The sequence below is a fragment of the Danio rerio genome, chromosome 2, assembly GCF_049306965.1.
Source record: "Danio rerio strain Tuebingen ecotype United States chromosome 2, GRCz12tu, whole genome shotgun sequence".
NCBI lineage: Eukaryota > Metazoa > Chordata > Actinopteri > Cypriniformes > Danionidae > Danio > Danio rerio.
In genome coordinates this window covers 17,108,738-17,132,892 of record NC_133177.1, presented here as the reverse complement: position 1 = coordinate 17,132,892, position 24,155 = coordinate 17,108,738, and the positions used below count along the sequence as shown (strand labels likewise).

General features: G+C 43.6%; 1 protein-coding gene and 1 pseudogene across 1 annotated transcript; both read right to left on the bottom strand.

Moving 5' to 3' along the window:
* Positions 1-998: 998 nt before the first annotated feature.
* Positions 999-1,158, bottom strand: LOC137488406 (U2 spliceosomal RNA; annotated as a pseudogene).
* A 14,687-nt stretch (positions 1,159-15,845) lies between these two features.
* LOC141377982 (uncharacterized) lies at positions 15,846-18,593 on the bottom strand. Its single transcript, XM_073924314.1, has 2 exons — positions 16,970-18,593; positions 15,846-15,929 (listed from the first exon to the last, which is right to left on the bottom strand). Exon 1 carries the CDS (start codon positions 18,380-18,382, stop codon positions 17,000-17,002), a length of 1,383 nt encoding a protein of 460 aa, XP_073780415.1. The 5' UTR covers positions 18,383-18,593; the 3' UTR covers positions 15,846-15,929; positions 16,970-16,999.
* Positions 18,594-24,155: the final 5,562 nt, after the last annotated feature.

Below are 24,155 nucleotides of genomic sequence, written 5' to 3'. Positions count from 1 at the left end.
ATCTCCCGCCACACCTTCCTGCTGCTGGGCTAAGTCGCTGGATAGCTTCGCCTCCTCTGTCTCCTCCAACATCCCACGAAGGGCTTTGGTCACATCAAACTCTGACCACTCCTGCGATGGTGCCACCAGCGATGATTCTCCCAGGTCCTTTCCTTGCTCTTCACCGCCACCATCACGCTTGCCCCCAGTCTGGTCCTTTTCTGCTCTTACTGGCTTTTCACCTGAAGGGCCTGCCTCCTGGGACTCCAGCAAATGATCAAAGTCTGCCTGAAGGTCATGTCTTTCTTTGAATAAACTGGCGTAGGATTTCTGTCTTCTTGGGCATGTTCGAAACAAATGATCCTTTTTCCCACACAGGCTACAGGTCTTTGGTTCTGGACAGCCAGAGGCCTCATGCTCAGCCGATCCACAATGACGGCACCACTGGCCCACACAGTCCGCCTTTACGTGGCCCTGAGCGCCACACTTCCTGCAGTACACTGGCTGGCCTGGGTAATGCAAGTAGCCTCTATTGGACCCAATAAAAAAGGATCCAGGTGGGTGCACAATCCCTCCTGGCGATCCTGCATCCGCTCTCAACTTTACAAGGTATCGCCTTTTCCCATTCCAAATGCCAAACCGATCCTTCAATCGCTCTCCTCCCTTCACAGAATCACAGTACCTGGCCAAAAAGGTTAAAACATCGCCATCTTCCACAAAAGGATTGTACATGTGGACAGTGAGCGGCAAGAAATCTTGAGCGAATGCCGGAATGAGCTTCAAACCTGCCAGCTTTGGATGGCCACTTTTCCTTCCCCATGCTTCATTGAAAGCCACACAGTCACTCAGTTGGAAGAACGTCAGATCCATAAAACCAGCCGAGGCAAAATCTTGCAAGCAAAAAATCAATGAAGCAGACATACCAAAAACTCCTCTTAGCACCTCCATCACCAAGAAATCTCTTCCAAACTTCTTCTTAATCTCCGCTGAAGTTTCCTTTTCCACCAGAATACGAACGGTATTTTTCAGCCGCACCAGCATGGTCGGCCATTGCGTCTTTTCTCTCGCAGGATCCATTTATCCAGTTCAATCTATAGTGCCCGGGTAGGGCACGTATCAGATATTAAACTGATAAGAACAGATTTTTTTTTCTTTCGAAAAAAATTTATTGACAGCGTTTCCCATTTGTTTCTTACATCACAATAATATTTAAAAACATATCTCTTCACTTAGTTTCATTTGAGTACTTAACAGTAAATAAGTAAAAAATGAATAAATATATACATAAATAAATAAATAAATAAATAAATAAATAAATAAATACTTGCAAAAGTACTTTAAATGAACATAAAATGTCAAGTGTATAGAGGACATGTTTTTTTTTTAAAAAAAAGGCAAACAAATGAAAGACTAAAAAACAAGCTGTTCAATAAAACTTAAAACGGGTCTAAAAAAGAATCACGGTCTAGTCACCATTTTAACAACGCGGGACTTAGTAAAAATTAATTGAAACATAAAACACACATTTTAAAACATTTCAATACACATTAAAAGACATATGGCACTTAACAAAAACACTTTAAAATCAGGGTTTGTGGAGGAAATAAAAGTGTATGTTGTGCGAAAGTCTTTTGTGTGTGCGTGTGTTATGTAAAAAAAAAGTCCTCGGCGTAGATGTTGATAAAAAAAGTGATAAAAACCAGTCCGATGAAAAATGCATGAAAAGCGATAGTAACAATAAGAAGATAAAATCATTTCTTTGTCCAGGATCGAGGGTGAGTCATACCAAAAAAAAAGTCCATTCACACCAACTTTCCAGGACGGTCACAGCCCCCGTGTTTCAAGGGCATAGCGGAGATCCCCCTCCTCTGGCCTGCTGGCCCGCTGTTCCCGTAGCCAGAGTGGTGAGGGTGCATCTACGGGCGGCCAGGTACGGTGGCGGCCGGGACCTCCTCCGTGCGACCCCGGCCCCCTTGGCCTCTTGTCAAGGTCCGGTACCCCTGTAGCGTGGTTGTTATCAGTCCCTTTGTCCCTTGCAGGGGTACCGTGACCTGCTTCCCCACCAGCAGGTTTCTTGTGACCCAGATGGCATCCTTGATGGCGGTCAGGGTGAGCCAGAGCGATGTAAAGTCCTGTTTTGTCATGTCTTTCACGCCCTGGCCCACCCCATGGATGATAAGGTGGTAGTCCATCTGGGCCCTCCCCGCCGGCAGGTACTGATGATACAGGGGGCCGGTCCTGGCCCACAGGTCCCGCGCAGCGCCGCACTCCCAGAGCAGGTGCCGCACGGTCTCTGGGCATCCACACCCAGGCCGTGGGCAGACGGGGTTTCTGGCCATGCCTCTGGAGTGCATAACCGCCCTGACCGGGAGGATCTCATGTGCCACCATCCACAACAGGTCCTTGTGTCCGTTCTGGAGAGCTGGGTGGGCCGCGTTCCTCCACACTTGTTGGGCCTCACATAATGTGAGGCCCGGGACCCGACTCACCGTCTCTCGATCCTGCACAAGAGAAATGAGAGCCTTGTGGTTAGTTAAAATGGTGACATCGTTAGTCTCTAAAACATACTTCTTTAAAAATTTCTTTATAAAATCATACTCCCTAGGTAAATTAAAAGACACTGGGTACTTAAGGTCCACTGCTAAAACTTTCAGGGTTCTCAGGTAGGACCCCATCCAGAAGCGAGTCATGGCAGCCGTCTTGTTTTCTCTGGATGGGGTCAACGCGTAACTAAAATGCAGGGCGGTGAAGCGGCTGCCTAAAAACAGGTGGGGATCCGGGAGGCCTTTTCCACCATGTTCGGGCTTTTTTTTTAACTCAGTTCTTCTTAGGCGCTCCCACTTGGATCCCCACAGGAAATAAAACACCGCCCTTTCCAACTTCCTGATAAAGCGTCTTGGTGGACTAAAAACAGAAGAAACAAGTAAAATGAGTGGTAAAATTACGGATTTAAAAATCAAAATTTTACCCTCCATTGTTAATTTTCGTAACCCCCAGAATCCCAACTTTTGGTTTACCTTTGTTAAAATGTCGTTCCAATTTTGCCCTCCCCCACCCTCTTTGTCAAATTTTACCCCTAAAATTTTAAAATCATTTTCCTTAAAAGTCAGCTCTAGTCCCTCTGTGACGACGTTACCCCACGGCCCGAAGAGCTGGGCCTCGGACTTTTTTCGGTTTAATCTGGCTCCCGAGGCCCGACCGTAGAAATCGGTCAAATCCATAGCTCTTCGGGCCGAGGTGAGGTCTGTCGTTAAAAGGGTAACGTCGTCCATATATAAAACACAAGATGCTGTTAAACCCCCCGGAATTTTAAAACCTGTAATCCATTTATCCCTTCTCAAGAGCTGTGCCAGTGGTTCAATACAAACCACATACAGGAGTGGGGATAACGGACACCCTTGACGGACGCCACTGCAGATATTTACTGCTTTTGTTAAATGCCCATTTACAATGATTTTGCTGACAAGGTCGTTGTACAGCAGTCCCACCCATGCTAAAAATCTTCCCGGGAACCCCATTTTTTCCAGTACTTGTAACAAGTACTGGTGCGAGACTCTGTCAAATGCTTTTTCAAAATCTAAATTTACCACGGCTAGACGAATGTTTCTGTCTCTCGCGTAACAGATGGCATCTCGGATCAGCAATAGGCTGTCCGTGATCTTCCTCCCGGGCACAGCACAGGCTTGATCCGGGTGGATTACATCCTCTAAAACTGTCGACATCCTTGTCGCTAAAATCTTTGTAAAAAATTTATAATCAGTGTTTAAAAGAGTAATTGGTCGCCAATTTTTTAAAATTGTCTTGTCATCTTTTTTAAAAAGCAGAGAAACTATTCCTAATCTAAAATCCGCAGGTAGTTTGTTAAAATTTTCGAATTCATTAAAAACAGTCAGTAAAACCCCAGCTAAAATGTCCCAGAAACATTGATAAAACTCCAGGGGAAGACCGTCCATTCCTGGAGACTTCCCCTTTTTAAAACTTTTAAGAGCTTTATCTAAATCTTCTTTCTTAAAATCTTGGGTTAAAACTGAATGTTTTTCTTTTTGTACTTTTTTGTCTAAAAAATTTAAAACCTCATTTAAAGCGTCCTCGTGTACTATTTTTTTCCCATATAAGTTTTCGTAAAACTTTTCGACTTCTTTTAAAACCCCCTCTGTGGTATTTAAAATAGTCCCCTCGTCGTTTTTTATCTTTGATATCCCCCCTCCCTTTGTGATTATTTTTTTAAAAAAATATCTTGTACACTTTTCATTTTCTTCAATTTTTTTCTCTTTTGCTCTTAAAATCACTCCCCTGCTATTTTCCTCTGCTAAAACCAACATCTCTTTTTTAACTTCTTTAATTTCGTTGTTAAAATCAAAGCCCATGTTTAAAAGGTTAAAATATCTTTGTAAACGTTTTTGCAGCCCCAACATGCGTTTTTTCCTTTTGTTTTTTCTCTGTTTTCCTATTTTTTTAAAATATGTTCTTGTCCTCCCTTTAACCATTTCCCACCACTGTGCTCGTGTATCATAAAAGTCCTGGAGGGTCTGCCATTGGCTGAACTGCTCCCTATATCCTTTAACCACTTCCTCCTCTTCCAACAGGGAGCAGTTCAGCTTCCACAGCCCTCCGCCTATCGTCACACCAGGGGGGAGTGAAAGAGTGCAGGATAGTATTGTGTGATCAGAAAAAAAGGTGGGGGTCAATGTAGCATCCACGGGCGGGAAATCTCTTGTAAAAATATAGTCTATTCGAGAGGCACTGGTGCTGTCACTACTGAACCAAGTGAAGCCTTCCTCTCTTGGATGCACTTGTCTAAAACAGTCAACTAATTTAAAATCTTTAACTAAATGGTTTAAAAGAGTTGATGTTTTGTCCAATTTAAAATCTGCCTTTTTCCTGTCTTTCTGTGTTAGAATACAATTAAAATCCCCTGCCACCACTAGGGGAGGTTTACCAAGCATGTGGGGCTGCAAGTCTTCTAAAAGTTCATATCTCTCGTTTTTATCAGTGTGTCCGTATATATTTAAAACATTAAAATCTCTTCCTAAAAAAGTCAGTGTTACTAAAAAGGCCCGCCCATCTCTCACCACAGTGGTACCCTTCACCAGAATGTTGGGATTGTTTATTAAAATTGCGACCCCATCATTTTTGTTTTGGTTCGATCCGCTCCATAGGGAGGGACCTGGGGTCCACACGTCTTCCCACTTTCTGTAATTAGAGATAAAAGGTAAGGCACATTCTTGTAATAAAAACACATCAGACTTTAAGAGTTTTAAAAAAGATAAAACGCTTTGTGCTCGAATGGGGCTCCTCACACTTCTCACATTAATAGTGGAAATAGTAAGGGCCATGAGCAGATGAAAAGGGGATATGAACATTTAAAAGAGGTACAGTTAGTTTACAAAGATATCAATGGTTTTAAAAACAAGATAAAAATCAGGTTATGTCTTGTTGCATCTGCTCTTCACCTATCCCAACAGGTGTTGGGTCAGGGGAGGAGATGCTAACCACTTCAGAAGCCACAGAGAAGACCTCTTGTAGCTCCTTCGGTGATGATGATCTTAGCTTTACATGCAGAAATGAAACTCCATTCGGAGAACCTAAGGGCCATGAGCGGTCTAGATCTTCCGATTTGGAACTATCTAGCCGCTCTGAAGCCCTTAGTCTTTTCTCCTCCATTTCTAGAGGAGATCTCGCAGCCCGTTTCTGCATCTGAGCATAAGGAAGTGAACACTGAGTTTCACTTTGACTAGCGTCAACACTTGCCTCAGAGACGGTGAGGAGAGAGGAAGCCGTTTCCTCCTCCTCATTGGCTGTTACATTTTGTGTCACACTTTGTTGGGGAGGGGCTTCCTCCCTCTGTTCAAATAAAATGGGTGACTCCGCCCCTATGGCCGCCCCATTTCCTTCTTCCTGGCCGGTTCCTGTGGCTGGCAGGGAATTTCCCGCCAAAACCACAGGGACCGCCTCCTCCCTTTGTTCAACCATGCTTGCTTGTGGGGCGGCCATTTTGTTGTTTTTCAGCTTGTTGGCAAAGCTTTTTGGGCAATCTCTGAAGAGATGGTTTTCTTCTCCACACAGATTGCACCGCCTGCCATTGGTGCACTGCTCAAAACTGTGACCAACTTCTCTGCACTTCCCACAGATTAACTCCTGGCATGCTTCAGCGAGATGCCCATTCTTCCCACACTTTCTGCACAATTTGGGCATCCCCTGATAATGAATGTAGCCCCTGTTCTCTCCAAGCACAATCATTGAGGGCAGATGTCTCAGGCCCTGGTAGCCCCCGGCATCTTCCCATTGTTTAATGGGAATTCGCCAGGAGCAATTCCAGATGCCATCCTCATCTAGCACCTTGACTGGCTGGCCTCGAACAGTGCAATATCTGCCCAGCCACACACAAATGTCATCTCCAGTAACTGTTTCATTAAACATTCTGACAATCACAGTTTTAAGTGTGTTGTCAGAAAGTTTTTCCACAGTAAACATGGAAAACTGGATCTTAACCGCATCAAACCTTTGCCAGAAGTCATTTAATAGGGAAGCAGCTCTAAAACTAACATCAAATCCTTTTCCTAGAGGCAGAGTCACTATACAATTCAGGTCTTCAGGTCTAAAATTTAAGGTTTTTTGTATCAGCTTCCTGGAGAAGTCCAGTCTGGACATCTCCAGGAGCTTACCATTTTTTTCTTTTAATAAAAAGCGTACGCTGTGGTGCCTCCTCACGCCGGCACGAGCAGCCGACATGGTGGAGGCACCAACAGCTTAAAACACACTAAAACACTAAAACCACAATAAATAGCCAATAAATACTTAAAATGTCTTACCTTAAAAAGTGCAATTCCTTTACCTCTCAAGGGTTGAGGGCTCACAACACAGGAGTAATTGTGAGCCAGGAAACCTCCAAGAGGCGATCGCTGTCACTGCCCGCGAGGTAAGCCCAAGTATAATACTGATAAGAACAGATTTTTTTTTTTCGAAAAAAATTTATTGACAGCGTTTCCCATTTGTTTCTTACATCACAATAATATTTAAAAACATATCTCTTCACTTAGTTTCATTTGAGTACTTAACAGTAAATAAATAAAAAATGAATAAATATATACATAAATAAATAAATAAATAAATAAATACTTGCAAAAGTACTTTAAATGAACATAAAATGTCAAGTGTATAGAGGACATGTTTTTTTTAAAAAAAGGCAAACAAATGAAAGACTAAAAAACAAGCTGTTCAATAAAACTTAAAACGGGTCTAAAAAAAGAATCACGGTCTAGTCACCATTTTAACAACGCAGGACTTAGTAAAAATGAATTGAAACATAAAACACACATTTTAAAACATTTCAATACACATTAAAAGACATATGGCACTTAACAAAAACACTTTAAAATCAGGGTTTGTGGAAGAAATAAAAGTGTATGTTGTGCGAAAGTCTTTTGTGTGTGCGTGTGTTATGTAAAAAAAAAAGTCCTCGGAGTAGATGTTGATAAAAAAAGTGATAAAAACCAGTCCGATAAAAAATGCATGAAAAGCGATAGTAACAATAAGAAGATAAAATCATTTCTTTGTCCAGGATCGAGGGTGAGTCATACCAAAAAAAGTCCATTCACACCAACTCTCCAGGACGGTCACAGCCCCTGTGTTTCAAGGGCATAGCGGAGATCCCCCTCCTCTGGCCTGCTGGCCCGCTGTTCCCGTAGCCAGAGTGGTGAGGGTGCATCTACGGGCAGCCAGGTACGGTGGCGGCCGGGACCTCCTCCGTGCGACCCCGGCCCCCTTGGCCTCTTGTCAAGGTCCGGTACCCCTGTAGCGTGGTTGTTATCAGTCCCTTTGTCCCTTGCAGGGGTACCGTGACCTGCTTCCCCACCAGCAGGTTTCTTGTGACCCAGATGGCATCCTTGATGGCGGTCAGGGTGAGCCAGAGCGATGTAAAGTCCTGTTTTGTCATGTCTTTCACGCCCTGGCCCACCCCATGGATGATAAGGTGGTAGTCCATCTGGGCCCTCCCCGCCGGCAGGTACTGATGATACAGGGGGCCGGTCCTGGCCCACAGGTCCCGCGCAGCGCCGCACTCCCAGAGCAGGTGCCGCACGGTCTCTGGGCATCCACACCCAGGCCGTGGGCAGACGGGGTTTCTGGCCATGCCTCTGGAGTGCATAACCGCCCTGACCGGGAGGATCTCTTGTGCCACCATCCACAACAGGTCCTTGTGTCCGTTCTGGAGAGCTGGGTGGGCCGCGTTCCTCCACACTTGTTGGGCCTCACATAATGTGAGGCCCGGGACCCGACTCACCGTCTCTCGATCCTGCACAAGAGAAATGAGAGCCTTGTGGTTAGTTAAAATGGTGACATCGTTAGTCTCTAAAACATACTTCTTTAAAAATTTCTTTATAAAATCATACTCCCTTGGTAAATTAAAAGACACTGGGTACTTAAGGTCCACTGCTAAAACTTTCAGGGTTCTCAGGTAGGACCCCATCCAGAAGCGAGTCATGGCAGCCGTCTTGTTTTCTCTGGATGGGGTCAACGCGTAACTAAAATGCAGGGCGGTGAAGCGGCTGCCTAAAAACAGGTGGGGATCCGGGAGGCCTTTTCCACCATGTTCGGGCTTTTTCTTTAACTCTGTTCTTCTTAGGCGCTCCCACTTGGATCCCCACAGGAAATAAAACACCGCCCTTTCCAACTTCCTGATAAAACGTCTTGGTGGACTAAAAACAGAAGAAACAAGTAAAATGAGTGGTAAAATTACGGATTTAAAAATCAAAATTTTACCCTCCATTGTTAATTTTCGTAACCCCCAGAATCCCAACTTTTGGTTTACCTTTGTTAAAATGTCGTTCCAATTTTGCCCTCCCCCACCCTCTTTGTCAAATTTTACCCCTAAAATTTTAAAATCATTTTCCTTAAAAGTCAGCTCTAGTCCCTCTGTGACGACGTTACCCCACGGCCCGAAGAGCTGGGCCTCGGACTTTTTTCGGTTTAATCTGGCTCCCGAGGCCCGACCGTAGAAATCGGTCAAATCCATAGCTCTTCGGGCCGAGGTGAGGTCTGTCGTTAAAAGGGTAACGTCGTCCATATATAAAACACAAGATGCTGTTAAACCCCCCGGAATTTTAAAACCTGTAATCCATTTATCCCTTCTCAAGAGCTGTGCCAGTGGTTCAATACAAACCACATACAGGAGTGGGGATAACGGACACCCTTGACGGACGCCACTGCAGATATTTACTGCTTTTGTTAAATGCCCATTTACAATGATTTTGCTGACAAGGTCATTGTACAGCAGTCCCACCCATGCTAAAAATCTTCCCGGGAACCCCATTTTTTCCAGTACTTGTAACAAGTACTGGTGCGAGACTCTGTCAAATGCATTTTCAAAATCTAAATTTACCACGGCTATACGAATGTTTCTGTCTCTCGCGTAACAGATGGCATCTCGGATCAGCAATAGGCTGTCCGTGATCTTCCTCCCGGGCACAGCACAGGCTTGATCCGGGTGGATTACATCCTCTAAAACTGTCGACATCCGTGTCGCTAAAATCTTTGTAAAAAGTTTATAATCTGTGTTTAAAAGAGTGATTGGTCGCCAATTTTTTAAAATTGTCTTGTCATCTTTTTTAAAAAGCAGAGAAACTATTCCTAATCTAAAATCCGCAGGTAGTTTGTTAAAATTTTCGAATTCATTAAAAACAGTCAGTAAAACCCCAGCTAAAATGTCCCAGAAACATTGATAAAACTCCAGGGGAAGACCGTCCATTCCTGGAGACTTCCCCTTTTTAAAACTTTTAAGAGCTTTATCTAAATCTTCTTTCTTAAAATCTTGGGTTAAAACTGAATGTTTTTCTTTTTGTACTTTTTTGTCTAAAAAATTTAAAACCTCGTTTAAAGCGTCCTCGTGTACTATTTTTTTCCCATATAAATTTTCGTAAAACTTTTCGACTTCTTTTAAAACCCCCTCTGTGGTATTTAAAATAGTCCCCTCATCGTTTTTAATCTTTGATATCCCTCCTCCCTTTGTGATTATTTTTTTTAAAAAATATCTTGTACACTTTTCATTTTCTTCAATTTTTTTCTCTTTTGCTCTTAAAATCACTCCCCTGCTATTTTCCTCTGCTAAAACCAACATCTCTTTTTTAACTTCTTTAATTTCATTGTTAAAATCAAAGCCCATATTTAAAAGGTTAAAATATCTCTGTAGGCGTTTTTGCAGCCCCATCATGCGTCTCTTTTCCCTATTCTTTTTTTCCCTACCTATCCTTTTAAAAAAACGTTTTGTGCGTCCTTTTACCATCTCCCACCACTGTGCTTGTGTATCATAAAAGTCTTGGAGGGTCTGCCATTGGCTGAACTGCTCTCTGTATTCCCTCACCACTTTCTCATCTTTTAACAGAGAGCAGTTCAGCTTCCACAGCCCTCCACCTACCGTCACACCCAGGGGCAGTGAAAGCGTGCAAGACAGCATTAAGTGATCGGAAAAAAAGAGGGGGGTTAATTTCGCATCGGTTGGCGGGTAGTCACGTGTGAACATGTAATCGATTCGAGAGGCTCTGGTACCATCACCACTGAACCAGGTGAAGCCCTCCTCTCTCTGATGCATAGCTTTAAAACAGTCCACTAATTTAAAATCTCTAACTAAACCCTGCAATAAAACCGATGTCTTATCTACTTTAAAATCATCTGCCCTTCTTCTGTCTTTTTGAGTTAAAACACAGTTAAAATCACCTGCTAAAATGAAGGGCACCCTACCTAGCATGTGGGGCTGTATGTCTTCTAAAAGCTCAAATCTTTTGTTTTTGTCCGTAAAACCATAAAAATTTAGAACATTAAAATCCCTATCTAAAACAGTCAAATTAGCTAAAATAGCCCGCCCATCTCTCACCACCGTGCTTCCCTTCACCAAGATGTTTGGATTGTTGATTAAAATGGCCACCCCGTCATTTTTATTAAAATTTGAGCCACTCCATATGGAGGGTCCGGGGGTCCATAAATCCTCCCACTTTTTATAATTTTTTAAAAAGGGTAAAGCACATTCTTGTAATAAAAAGACGTCTGTTTTAAAAGTTTTTAAAAGGGAAAATATGCTCTGTGCTCTTACTAGGGACTTCACACTTCTCACATTTATAGTGGAGAAGGTGATATCCATGAGCACTATATTTTAAAGACATGAGCTGCTTAAAAGACAATTTTAAAACCTACAGAAAAGTCTTAAAACCGACATTAAAATCATGTCTTTTCTTGTTGCACACTCCCCTCCTTTCCAGGAATTATCCCTGGATTGTTAGGGTGTGTGTCTATCGCCTCCAAATCCACAGAGATATTCTCTTGTGTTTCTTTTGGCGATGATGATATTAGCTTAACGTGCAAAAAGGACACCTCATTTGGGGACTCAAGAGGCCACACACGACTCGAAATAGTTACGGGTGAACTATCCGAATCGTGTGAGACTCTCAATTTCTTCTCTGTATCAAACAGAGGAGATCCCGCGGGTCTCTTTTGCACCTGAGCACTTGGGAGTGAAACATTGATTTCACTCCCCTCTGAAGCCTCCACTATCTCTGAGACGGTGAGGAGAGAGGAAGCTGTGTCTTCCTCCTCTTTCCTCTCTAAACTCACTTCTGATTCGACAGCTTCCCCTCTCCTCACCTCAACCGATTGTGACTCCGCCCCCTTGGCCGCCCCGCCTCCTCCTTCTTGGCCGGTCCCCGAAGCCGACGGCAAACTTTCGTTTCCCGCCAAAACTTCAGGGACCGCCTCCTCCCTTTGTTCCTCGGCTACCACGTTTTGCGGGGCGGCCATTTTGTTGCTTTTCACTCTGTTGGCAAAACTCTTAGGACAATCTCTGAAAAGATGGTTAGTGTCTCCACACAGATTGCACCGCCTGCCATTGGTACACTGCTCAAAGCTGTGCCCAATTTCTCTGCACTTCCCACAAACTAGCTCTTGGCATGCTTCAGCGAGATGCCCACATTTCCCACACTTCCTGCACAGTTTGGTCATCCCCTGATAATGGATGTAGCCCCTGTTCTCCCCAAGCACAATCATAGAAGGCAGATGTCTCAGGCCCTGGAAGCCCTCGGCGTCTTCCCACTGTTTAATGGGAACACGCCAAGAGCAGCTCCAGATGCCGTCCTCATCTAAAACCTTGACTGGCTGGCCACGAACAGTGCAATATCTACCCAGCCACACGCAGATATCGTCACCAGTTACTGTTTCATTGAACATTCGGACAATCACTGTTTTAAGAGTGTTGTCCGAAAGCTTTTCCACAGTAAACATGGAAAACTGGGCTTTAACCGATTCAAATCTTTGCCAAAAAGCATTGAGCAGAGAAGCAGCCTTAAAACTCAAATCAAATCCTTTGTTCAGGGGCAGAGTCACAATACAGTTCAATTCTTCCGGTTTGAAATCTAAGGCTTTCTGGATAAGCTTCCTGGAGAAGTCCAATCTGGACATCTCCAGGAGCTTTCCATTAACACATTTGAAGTTAAAACGCACGCTGTGGTGCCTCCGCATGCCGGCACGAGCAGCCGACATGGTGGAGGCACCTACAGCTCTCTAAAAACACCAATAAATTTAAAACCAGCAGAATAAATATTAAAAGAGACCTTACCTTAAAAGACTTTGTAAGAACGCAGCCGATGTACCTCTCGCAGGTCTTGGTAAGCACTACAAAAGCGCTCACCAGGGTGAACCTCCCAGAGGCGATCGCAGTCCCAGCCGCGTGACAAGATCAAATATAATACTGATAAGAACAGATTTTTCGAAAAAAAAATTTATTGACAGCGTTTTTCATAACATTTTCATCTCAAAAAACATATCTTTATCTTTTTTTTGTTCACATATTTCCCTTAAAATCTTCCAGAGTAAATGAATAGGGGTAAAACAGAGGATAAATTAAAAGGGTAGGTGTTTTGTGCGAACTTAAAATACAATAATGTTTGTAAAACGGACATGTTTTTAAAAACAAAAACATACAATGGGGTAAAAAACAAGGCTGTTCAATAAAAATAAAGGATAAAAAATAAAACCATAAACAATAAAACAATAAAACTGGCCTAAAACTTGTTGGCTAGTCACCATTTTAACTAAGCACTGGACTTAATGGAACTAAAGCAAAACAAAACACACGATAAAACATTTTTGCACACTTTAAAAGACAATAAAACACAGACAATAAACATAAAATTTCCCTTTAAAAAAACTTGGTTCTTGGAAGAAATAAAAGTGTATGTTGTGTCAAGAGTCTTTGTGTGTGCGTGTGTTATGTTAAAAGCGAGAGAGTCCAGGCGCAGCGTTGATAAAAGCGAATAAAACCGGTCCAGTAAAAACAATGTAAAAGCGTAGACGCAATACAAAGAAATAAAATCATTTCTTTGTCCCGGATCGAGGGTGAGTCTTAACAATAAAATCCATTCACACCAACTCTCCAGGCCGGTCACAGTCCATGTGTTTCAGGGGCATAGCGGAGATCCCCCTCCTCTGGCCTGCTGGCCCGCTGTTCCCGTAGCCAGAGTGGTGAGGGTGCATCTACGGGCGGCCAGGTACGGTGGCGGCCGGGACCTCCTCCGTTTGACCCCGGCCCCCTTGGCCTCTTGTTAAGGTACGGTACCCCTGTAGCGTGGTTGCTATCATTCTCTTTGTCCCTTGAAGGGGTACCGTGACCTGCTTCCCCACCAGCAGGTTTCTTGAGACCCAGATGGCATCCTTGATGGCGGTCAGGGTGAGCCAGAGCGCTGTAAAATCCTGTTTTGTCATGTCTTTTACGCCCTGGCCCACCCCATGGATGAAAAGGTGGTAGTCCATCTGGGCCCTCCCCGCCGGCAGGTACTGATGATACAGGGGGCCGGTCCTGGCCCACAGGTCCCGCGCAGCGCCGCACTCCCAGAGCAGGTGCCGCACGGTCTCTGGGCATCCACACCCAGGCCGTGGGCAGGTGGGGTTCTTGGCCATGCCTCTGGAGTGCATAACCGCCCTGACCGGGAGGATCTCATGTGCCACCATCCACAACAGGTCCTTGTGTCCGTTCTGGAGAGCTGGGTGGGCCACGTTTCTCCACACTTGTTGGGCCTCACATAATGTGAGGCCCGGCACCCGACTCACCGTCTCTCGATCCTGAACAAGAGAAATGAGAGCCTTGTGGTTAGTCAAAATGGTGACATCGTTGGTCTCTAAAACATACTTCTTTAAAAATTTCTTTATAAAATCATATTCTTTTGGGAGGTTAAAAGAAACTGGAGTTGTCAAGTCAGGGGTTAAAACTTTTAACGTGCGTAGATACGACCCCATCCAGAACCTTGCCATGGCTGCAGTTTTGTTCTCTCTGGATGGGGTCGTAGCATATTTAAAATGGAGGGCGGTGAAACGGCTCGCTAAGAACAGGTGGGGGTCCGGGAGGCCTTTTCCACCGTTTTCCGGTCTTTTCTTTACAACTTCTCTCTTGATACGTTCCCATTTGGACCCCCACAGGAAGTAAAAGACCGCCCTCTCCAACTCCAGTAAGAACCGTCTCGGTGGGCTAAAAACAGAACAAACAAGTGACATTAAGGGTAAAATCACAGCTTTAAAAATCAAGATTTTGCCCTCAAGTGTCAACCCTCTCAAGCCCCAAAACCCCAGTCTTTGCCTGACTTTCCCTAATATCTCTTTCCAATTTCCCCGACCTCCCCCCTCTCTGTCAAAATTTACTCCTAAAATTTTAAAATGATCGTCGCGTTTAAAAGCTATGTCCAGTTCCCCTGTATTAATGTCGCCCCACGGCCCGAAGAGCTGGGCTTCAGACTTGTTCCTATTTAGTTTTGCCCCTGAGGCCCGACCGAACCAGTCGGTCAGATCCATTGCTCTTCGGGCCGTTAAAAGGTCAGTCGTTAAAAGGGTGACGTCGTCCATATATAAAACACAGGTAGCTGTCAGTCCCCCAGTCCCTGGTAGGTTAAAACCTTTGACCCATTTGTCCCTTCTCAAGATCTGTGCCAGTGGCTCAATACAAGCCACATACAAAAGGGGAGATAAAGGACACCCCTGACGGACTCCGCTGAGTATATTAACAGCTTTGGATAAATGCCCATTTACTAGGATCTTACTGATCAATGAATCATATAATAAGCCCACCCAGGCTATAAACCTCCCTGGAAACCCCATTTTTTCCAAAACCTTTAAGAGGAAATGGTGCGAGATGCGGTCAAAAGCTTTTTCAAAGTCTAAATTTAGGACTATAAGCCGAATATCTCTGTCTCTCGCGTAACAGATGGTGTCTCTGATCAGTACCAAGCTGTCCGTGATCTTCCTTCCGGGCACAGCGCAAGCTTGATCCGGGTGAATCACGTCTTCTAAAACGGTCGACATACGCGATGCTAAAATTTTGCTAAAAAGTTTACAATCGAAATTTAAAAGCGTGATTGGTCTCCAGTTTTTTAAGTCAAATTTGTCCCCTTTTTTATGAATTAAACTAACTGTCCCTACTCTAAAGCTTTCTGGGAGTTTGTCCAGTGTTTCAAATTCTTTAAAAACGGTCAACAATTCGTGTGCTAAAATATCCCAAAACTTTATATAAAACTCAAGGGGAAGCCCGTCCATACCGGGGGACTTCCCCTTTTTAAACCCTTTTAAAACTTTGTTTAGTTCTAAAAGTGTAAAATCCTGGGATAAAAGCACTTCGGGCGTTTTAACTTTTTTATCTAAAAAAGTTAAAACCTCCTTTAAAATGTCGCCATCTAAAACTTTTGGACTATATAGGTTACTATAAAATTGTTCGACCTCGGTTAAAATCCCTTTTGTGTCTTTAATTTCCCTCCCTCTTGAATCTTTCAAAGTAGTTATTGACCCTCCCTTTGTTATGATTTTTTTGAAAAAATATCTTGTGCACTTTTCCCCCTCTTCTATTTCTTTTTCTTTACTTCTTAAAATCACCCCAATACTTTTATTTTTTGACAAATCTGACATTTCTTTTTTAACTTCTTTAATTTCTTCTGTAAAATCCCAACCACTGTTTAAAAGATTAAAATATCTTTGCAGTCTCTTCTGCAGCCCCATCATGCATCGCTTTTCCTTCATACTTTTCTGTTTCCCTACTGTTTTAAAAAAATGTGCTGTCCGTTGTTTTATCATTTCCCACCACTGTGCACGTGAATCATAAAAGTCTTGGAGGGTCTGCCATTGGCTAAACTGCTCCCTGTATTTGCTCACTGTCTCCTCATCCTCTAACAGGGAGCAGTTTAGCTTCCACAGCCCTCCACCTACAGACACACCAGGGGGGAGTGAAAATGTGCAGGAAAGCATGTGGTGATCTGAAAAGAAAACAGGGGTCAATCTAGCATCAGATGGTATGATATCTCTAGCAAAAATGTAGTCTATTCGAGAGGCTCTGGTGCAATCACTACTAAACCAAGTGAAGCCCTCCTCTCTTTGATGCAGGGTTTTAAAACAATCAACCAATTTAAAATCTTTTGCTATACCCTGTAATAAAACCGACGTTTTGTCTACTCTAAAATCATCCGTTTTTCCTTTTCGATCTTTGCTAGTTAAAACACAGTTAAAATCTCCTGCGAACACTAGGGGAGCCTTACCTAGCATGTGGGGCTGCAGGTCCTCTAAAAGCTCATGCCGTTCATGTTTGTTGTTAAAACCATACACATTAAGAACATTAAAATCCTGTTCTAAAAAAGCCAAATGTGCTAAAAGTGCCCGCCCATCCCTCACCACTGTGCTGCCCTTCACCAAGATATTTGGGTTTTTGATTAAAATAGCAACACCGTCATTTTTGATAAAATTGGACCCACTCCAAATTGACAAACCTGGGGTCCAAATCTCCTCCCACTTCCTATAATTAGTTAAAAAAGGCAAAGAGCACTCTTGTAATAAAAACACATCTGAGTTAAAACTTTTTAAAAAGGATAAAATGCTCTGTGCTCGTACAATGGCCCTCACACTTCTCACATTAATAGTCGTGATTGTGAGGGCCATGAGCAGTATGGTAAAATTAAACATGAGCTTTTAAAAGGAGGACATTAAAACCAATTAAAAGCACATTAAAAAATTATGTTTCGTCTTGTAGCACTTGCTTTGCCTTATCCCCATAGAGACTGGGGTCAGGGTGACAAGTGCTCACCACCTCAGAAGCCACAGAGGAGCCCTCTTGTGGCTCTTTTGGTGATGATGTTCTTAGCTTAACATGCAGAAAAGAGACTTCATTAGGAGATTCTAAGGGCCACACATGCTCCAGATCTTCCCCTGAGGAACTATCTGTGCACTGTGCAACCCTCAGCTTTTTCTCCTCTGTTTCAAACAGAGGAGATCTCGCAGTTCTTTTCTGCACTTGAGCACAAGGAAGTGAACACTCTTGTTCACTCCCACTGGGGGAGACGCTAGCCTCGGAGACGGTAGCCATCGATGATACAGAGTCTGTCTCCCCCTCCTTTTCCTTTTCCTTTCCATTTTTACTTTCCATTTTGGTGTCCTTATCGTTATCTTTATCATTATTGTTATCATTATCATTATTTTTTTGGATTTTATCCTCCTGTTCGACCGGTAAAACTGATAAAACTGACTCTGCCCCTATTGCTGCCCCACCTTCCATTGGTTTAGAGCCCGAGGCTGGCTGGGAGATGTCAGCTCCCGCCAAAACCTCAGGCTCCGCCCCTTCTCTTTGTTCTGAATGCAGCATGGTTGGTGGGGCGGCCATTTTCTGACTTTTTAACTTGTTTGCAAAGCTTTTTGGGCAATCTCTGTAGAGATGGGATGTTTCACCGCAGAGATTGCACCGCCTGCCACTGGTACACTCCTCAAAAGTGTGCCCAATTGCTTTACACTTCCCACACACAATTACTTGGCAAGATTCAGCCAAATGCCCCATCCCGCCACATTTCCTGCAGAGCTTTGGCATTCCCTGGTAGTGAATGTAGCCTCGGTTTTCTCCCAACACAATCATTGAAGGTATTTGACGAAGGCCCTGGAATCCGCTTGGATCTTCCCATTGTTTAATGGGAACTCTCCAAGCGCAATTCCAAATGCCGTCCTCGTCCAACACCTTGACCGGTTGGCTTCGAACCGTGCAAAATCTACCCAGCCATGTTGCTATATCCTCTCCACTCACTGTTTCATTAAACATCCTGACAACCACTGTTTTAAGTGAATTGTCAGAAAGCTTTTCCACAGAAAAAATGGAGAACTGGGTCTTCTGACTTTCAAACTTCTGCCAAAAATCTTGTAGCAGGGAAGCAGATCTAAAACTCAGGTCAAACCCTTTGTTCAGGGGCAGAGTCATTAAGCAATTCAAATCGGTTGGTTTAAAATTTAAGGCTTTCTGGATCAGCTTCCTGGAGAAGTCCAGGCGGGACATCCCCAGGAGCTTACCATCAACCTCTTTGAAGTTAAAACGCACGCTGTGGTGCCTCCGCATGCCGGCACGAGCAGCCGACATGGTGGAGGCACCTACAGCTTAAAAACACGCTAAAACACTAAAACCACAATAAATAGCCAATAAATAATTAAAACGCCTTACCTTAAAAAATGCAAATCCTTTACCTCTCAAGGGTTGGGAGCTCACAACACAGGAGTAATTGTGAGCCAGGAAACCTCCAAGAGGCGATCGCTGTCACTGCCCGCGAGGTAAGCCCAAGTATAATACTGATAAGAACAGATTTTTTTTTTTTTTTTTTTTTCTTTCGAAAAAAAATTTATTGACAGCGTTTTTCATAACATTTTCATCTCAAAAAACATATCTTTATCTTTTTTTTTTTGTTCACATATTTCCCTTAAAATCTTCCAGAGTAAATGAATAGGGGTAAAACAGAGGATAAATTAAAAGGGTAGGTGTTTTGTGCGAACTTAAAATACAATAATGTTTGTAAAAAGGACATGTTTTTTAAAAACAAAAACATACAATGGGGTAAAAAACAAGGCTGTTCAATAAAAATAAAGGATAAAAAATAAAACCATAAACAATAAAACAATAAAACTGGCCTAAAACTTGTTGGCTAGTCACCATTTTAACTAAGCACTGGACTTAATGGAACTAAAGCAAAACAAAACACACGATAAAACATTTTTGCACACTTTAAAAGACAATAAAACACAGACAATAAACATAAAATTTCCCTTTAAAAAAACTTGGTTCTTGGAAGAAATAAAAGTGTATGTTGTGTCAAGAGTCTTTGTGTGTGCGTGTGTTATGTTAAAAGCGAGAGAGTCCAGGCGCAGCGTTGATAAAAGCGAATAAAACCGGTCCAGTAAAAACAATGTAAAAGCGTAGACGCAATACAAAGAAATAAAATCATTTCTTTGTCCCGGATCGAGGGTGAGTCTTAACAATAAAATCCATTCACACCAACTCTCCAGGCCGGTCACAGTCCATGTGTTTCAGGGGCATAGCGGAGATCCCCCTCCTCTGGCCTGCTGGCCCGCTGTTCCCGTAGCCAGAGTGGTGAGGGTGCATCTACGGGCGGCCAGGTACGGTGGCGGCCGGGACCTCCTCCGTTTGACCCCGGCCCCCTTGGCCTCTTGTTAAGGTACGGTACCCCTGTAGCGTGGTTGCTATCATTCTCTTTGTCCCTTGAAGGGGTACCGTGACCTGCTTCCCCACCAGCAGGTTTCTTGAGACCCAGATGGCATCCTTGATGGCGGTCAGGGTGAGCCAGAGCGCTGTAAAATCCTGTTTTGTCATGTCTTTTACGCCCTGGCCCACCCCATGGATGAAAAGGTGGTAGTCCATCTGGGCCCTCCCCGCCGGCAGGTACTGATGATACAGGGGGCCGGTCCTGGCCCACAGGTCCCGCGCAGCGCCGCACTCCCAGAGCAGGTGCCGCACGGTCTCTGGGCATCCACACCCAGGCCGTGGGCAGGTGGGGTTCTTGGCCATGCCTCTGGAGTGCATAACCGCCCTGACCGGGAGGATCTCATGTGCCACCATCCACAACAGGTCCTTGTGTCCGTTCTGGAGAGCTGGGTGGGCCACGTTTCTCCACACTTGTTGGGCCTCACATAATGTGAGGCCCGGCACCCGACTCACCGTCTCTCGATCCTGAACAAGAGAAATGAGAGCCTTGTGGTTAGTCAAAATGGTGACATCGTTGGTCTCTAAAACATACTTCTTTAAAAATTTCTTTATAAAATCATATTCTTTTGGGAGGTTAAAAGAAACTGGAGTTGTCAAGTCAGGGGTTAAAACTTTTAACGTGCGTAGATACGACCCCATCCAGAACCTTGCCATGGCTGCAGTTTTGTTCTCTCTGGATGGGGTCGTAGCATATTTAAAATGGAGGGCGGTGAAACGGCTCGCTAAGAACAGGTGGGGGTCCGGGAGGCCTTTTCCACCGTTTTCCGGTCTTTTCTTTACAACTTCTCTCTTGATACGTTCCCATTTGGACCCCCACAGGAAGTAAAAGACCGCCCTCTCCAACTCCAGTAAGAACCGTCTCGGTGGGCTAAAAACAGAACAAACAAGTGACATTAAGGGTAAAATCACAGCTTTAAAAATCAAGATTTTGCCCTCAAGTGTCAACCCTCTCAAGCCCCAAAACCCCAGTCTTTGCCTGACTTTCCCTAATATCTCTTTCCAATTTCCCCGACCTCCCCCCTCTCTGTCAAAATTTACTCCTAAAATTTTAAAATGATCGTCGCGTTTAAAAGCTATGTCCAGTTCCCCTGTATTAATGTCGCCCCACGGCCCGAAGAGCTGGGCTTCAGACTTGTTCCTATTTAGTTTTGCCCCTGAGGCCCGACCGAACCAGTCGGTCAGATCCATTGCTCTTCGGGCCGTTAAAAGGTCAGTCGTTAAAAGGGTGACGTCGTCCATATATAAAACACAGGTAGCTGTCAGTCCCCCAGTCCCTGGTAGGTTAAAACCTTTGACCCATTTGTCCCTTCTCAAGATCTGTGCCAGTGGCTCAATACAAGCCACATACAAAAGGGGAGATAAAGGACACCCCTGACGGACTCCGCTGAGTATATTAACAGCTTTGGATAAATGCCCATTTACTAGGATCTTACTGATCAATGAATCATATAATAAGCCCACCCAGGCTATAAACCTCCCTGGAAACCCCATTTTTTCCAAAACCTTTAAGAGGAAATGGTGCGAGATGCGGTCAAAAGCTTTTTCAAAGTCTAAATTTAGGACTATAAGCCGAATATCTCTGTCTCTCGCGTAACAGATGGTGTCTCTGATCAGTACCAAGCTGTCCGTGATCTTCCTTCCGGGCACAGCGCAAGCTTGATCCGGGTGAATCACGTCTTCTAAAACGGTCGACATACGCGATGCTAAAATTTTGCTAAAAAGTTTACAATCGAAATTTAAAAGCGTGATTGGTCTCCAGTTTTTTAAGTCAAATTTGTCCCCTTTTTTATGAATTAAACTAACTGTCCCTACTCTAAAGCTTTCTGGGAGTTTGTCCAGTGTTTCAAATTCTTTAAAAACGGTCAACAATTCGTGTGCTAAAATATCCCAAAACTTTATATAAAACTCAAGGGGAAGCCCGTCCATACCGGGGGACTTCCCCTTTTTAAACCCTTTTAAAACTTTGTTTAGTTCTAAAAGTGTAAAATCCTGGGATAAAAGCACTTCGGGCGTTTTAACTTTTTTATCTAAAAAAGTTAAAACCTCCTTTAAAATGTCGCCATCTAAAACTTTTGGACTATATAGGTTACTATAAAATTGTTCGACCTCGGTTAAAATCCCTTTTGTGTCTTTAATTTCCCTCCCTCTTGAATCTTTCAAAGTAGTTATTGACCCTCCCTTTGTTATGATTTTTTTGAAAAAATATCTTGTGCACTTTTCCCCCTCTTCTATTTCTTTTTCTTTACTTCTTAAAATCACCCCAATACTTTTATTTTTTGACAAATCTGACATTTCTTTTTTAACTTCTTTAATTTCTTCTGTAAAATCCCAACCACTGTTTAAAAGATTAAAATATCTTTGCAGTCTCTTCTGCAGCCCCATCATGCATCGCTTTTCCTTCATACTTTTCTGTTTCCCTACTGTTTTAAAAAAATGTGCTGTCCGTTGTTTTATCATTTCCCACCACTGTGCACGTGAATCATAAAAGTCTTGGAGGGTCTGCCATTGGCTAAACTGCTCCCTGTATTTGCTCACTGTCTCCTCATCCTCTAACAGGGAGCAGTTTAGCTTCCACAGCCCTCCACCTACAGACACACCAGGGGGGAGTGAAAATGTGCAGGAAAGCATGTGGTGATCTGAAAAGAAAACAGGGGTCAATCTAGCATCAGATGGTATGATATCTCTAGCAAAAATGTAGTCTATTCGAGAGGCTCTGGTGCAATCACTACTAAACCAAGTGAAGCCCTCCTCTCTTTGATGCAGGGTTTTAAAACAATCAACCAATTTAAAATCTTTTGCTATACCCTGTAATAAAACCGACGTTTTGTCTACTCTAAAATCATCCGTTTTTCCTTTTCGATCTTTGCTAGTTAAAACACAGTTAAAATCTCCTGCGAACACTAGGGGAGCCTTACCTAGCATGTGGGGCTGCAGGTCCTCTAAAAGCTCATGCCGTTCATGTTTGTTGTTAAAACCATACACATTAAGAACATTAAAATCCTGTTCTAAAAAAGCCAAATGTGCTAAAAGTGCCCGCCCATCCCTCACCACTGTGCTGCCCTTCACCAAGATATTTGGGTTTTTGATTAAAATAGCAACACCGTCATTTTTGATAAAATTGGACCCACTCCAAATTGACAAACCTGGGGTCCAAATCTCCTCCCACTTCCTATAATTAGTTAAAAAAGGCAAAGAGCACTCTTGTAATAAAAACACATCTGAGTTAAAACTTTTTAAAAAGGATAAAATGCTCTGTGCTCGTACAATGGCCCTCACACTTCTCACATTAATAGTCGTGATTGTGAGGGCCATGAGCAGTATGGTAAAATTAAACATGAGCTTTTAAAAGGAGGACATTAAAACCAATTAAAAGCACATTAAAAAATTATGTTTCGTCTTGTAGCACTTGCTTTGCCTTATCCCCATAGAGACTGGGGTCAGGGTGACAAGTGCTCACCACCTCAGAAGCCACAGAGGAGCCCTCTTGTGGCTCTTTTGGTGATGATGTTCTTAGCTTAACATGCAGAAAAGAGACTTCATTAGGAGATTCTAAGGGCCACACATGCTCCAGATCTTCCCCTGAGGAACTATCTGTGCACTGTGCAACCCTCAGCTTTTTCTCCTCTGTTTCAAACAGAGGAGATCTCGCAGTTCTTTTCTGCACTTGAGCACAAGGAAGTGAACACTCTTGTTCACTCCCACTGGGGGAGACGCTAGCCTCGGAGACGGTAGCCATCGATGATACAGAGTCTGTCTCCCCCTCCTTTTCCTTTTCCTTTCCATTTTTACTTTCCATTTTGGTGTCCTTATCGTTATCTTTATCATTATTGTTATCATTATCATTATTTTTTTGGATTTTATCCTCCTGTTCGACCGGTAAAACTGACTCTGCCCCTATTGCTGCCCCACCTTCCATTGGTTTAGAGCCCGAGGCTGGCTGGGAGATGTCAGCTCCCGCCAAAACCTCAGGCTCCGCCCCTTCTCTTTGTTCTGAATGCAGCATGGTTGGTGGGGCGGCCATTTTCTGACTTTTTAACTTGTTTGCAAAGCTTTTTGGGCAATCTCTGTAGAGATGGGATGTTTCACCGCAGAGATTGCACCGCCTGCCACTGGTACACTCCTCAAAAGTGTGCCCAATTGCTTTACACTTCCCACACACAATTACTTGGCAAGATTCAGCCAAATGCCCCATCCCGCCACATTTCCTGCAGAGCTTTGGCATTCCCTGGTAGTGAATGTAGCCTCGGTTTTCTCCCAACACAATCATTGAAGGTATTTGACGAAGGCCCTGGAATCCGCTTGGATCTTCCCATTGTTTAATGGGAACTCTCCAAGCGCAATTCCAAATGCCGTCCTCGTCCAACACCTTGACCGGTTGGCTTCGAACCGTGCAAAATCTACCCAGCCATGTTGCTATATCCTCTCCACTCACTGTTTCATTAAACATCCTGACAACCACTGTTTTAAGTGAATTGTCAGAAAGCTTTTCCACAGAAAAAATGGAGAACTGGGTCTTCTGACTTTCAAACTTCTGCCAAAAATCTTGTAGCAGGGAAGCAGATCTAAAACTCAGGTCAAACCCTTTGTTCAGGGGCAGAGTCATTAAGCAATTCAAATCGGTTGGTTTAAAATTTAAGGC

Coding starts and splice junctions, on each gene's coding strand:
- LOC141377982 (XM_073924314.1), bottom strand. CDS start 18,382: ATGTCGGCTGCTCGTGCCGGCATGCGGAGGCACCACAGCGTGCGTTTT.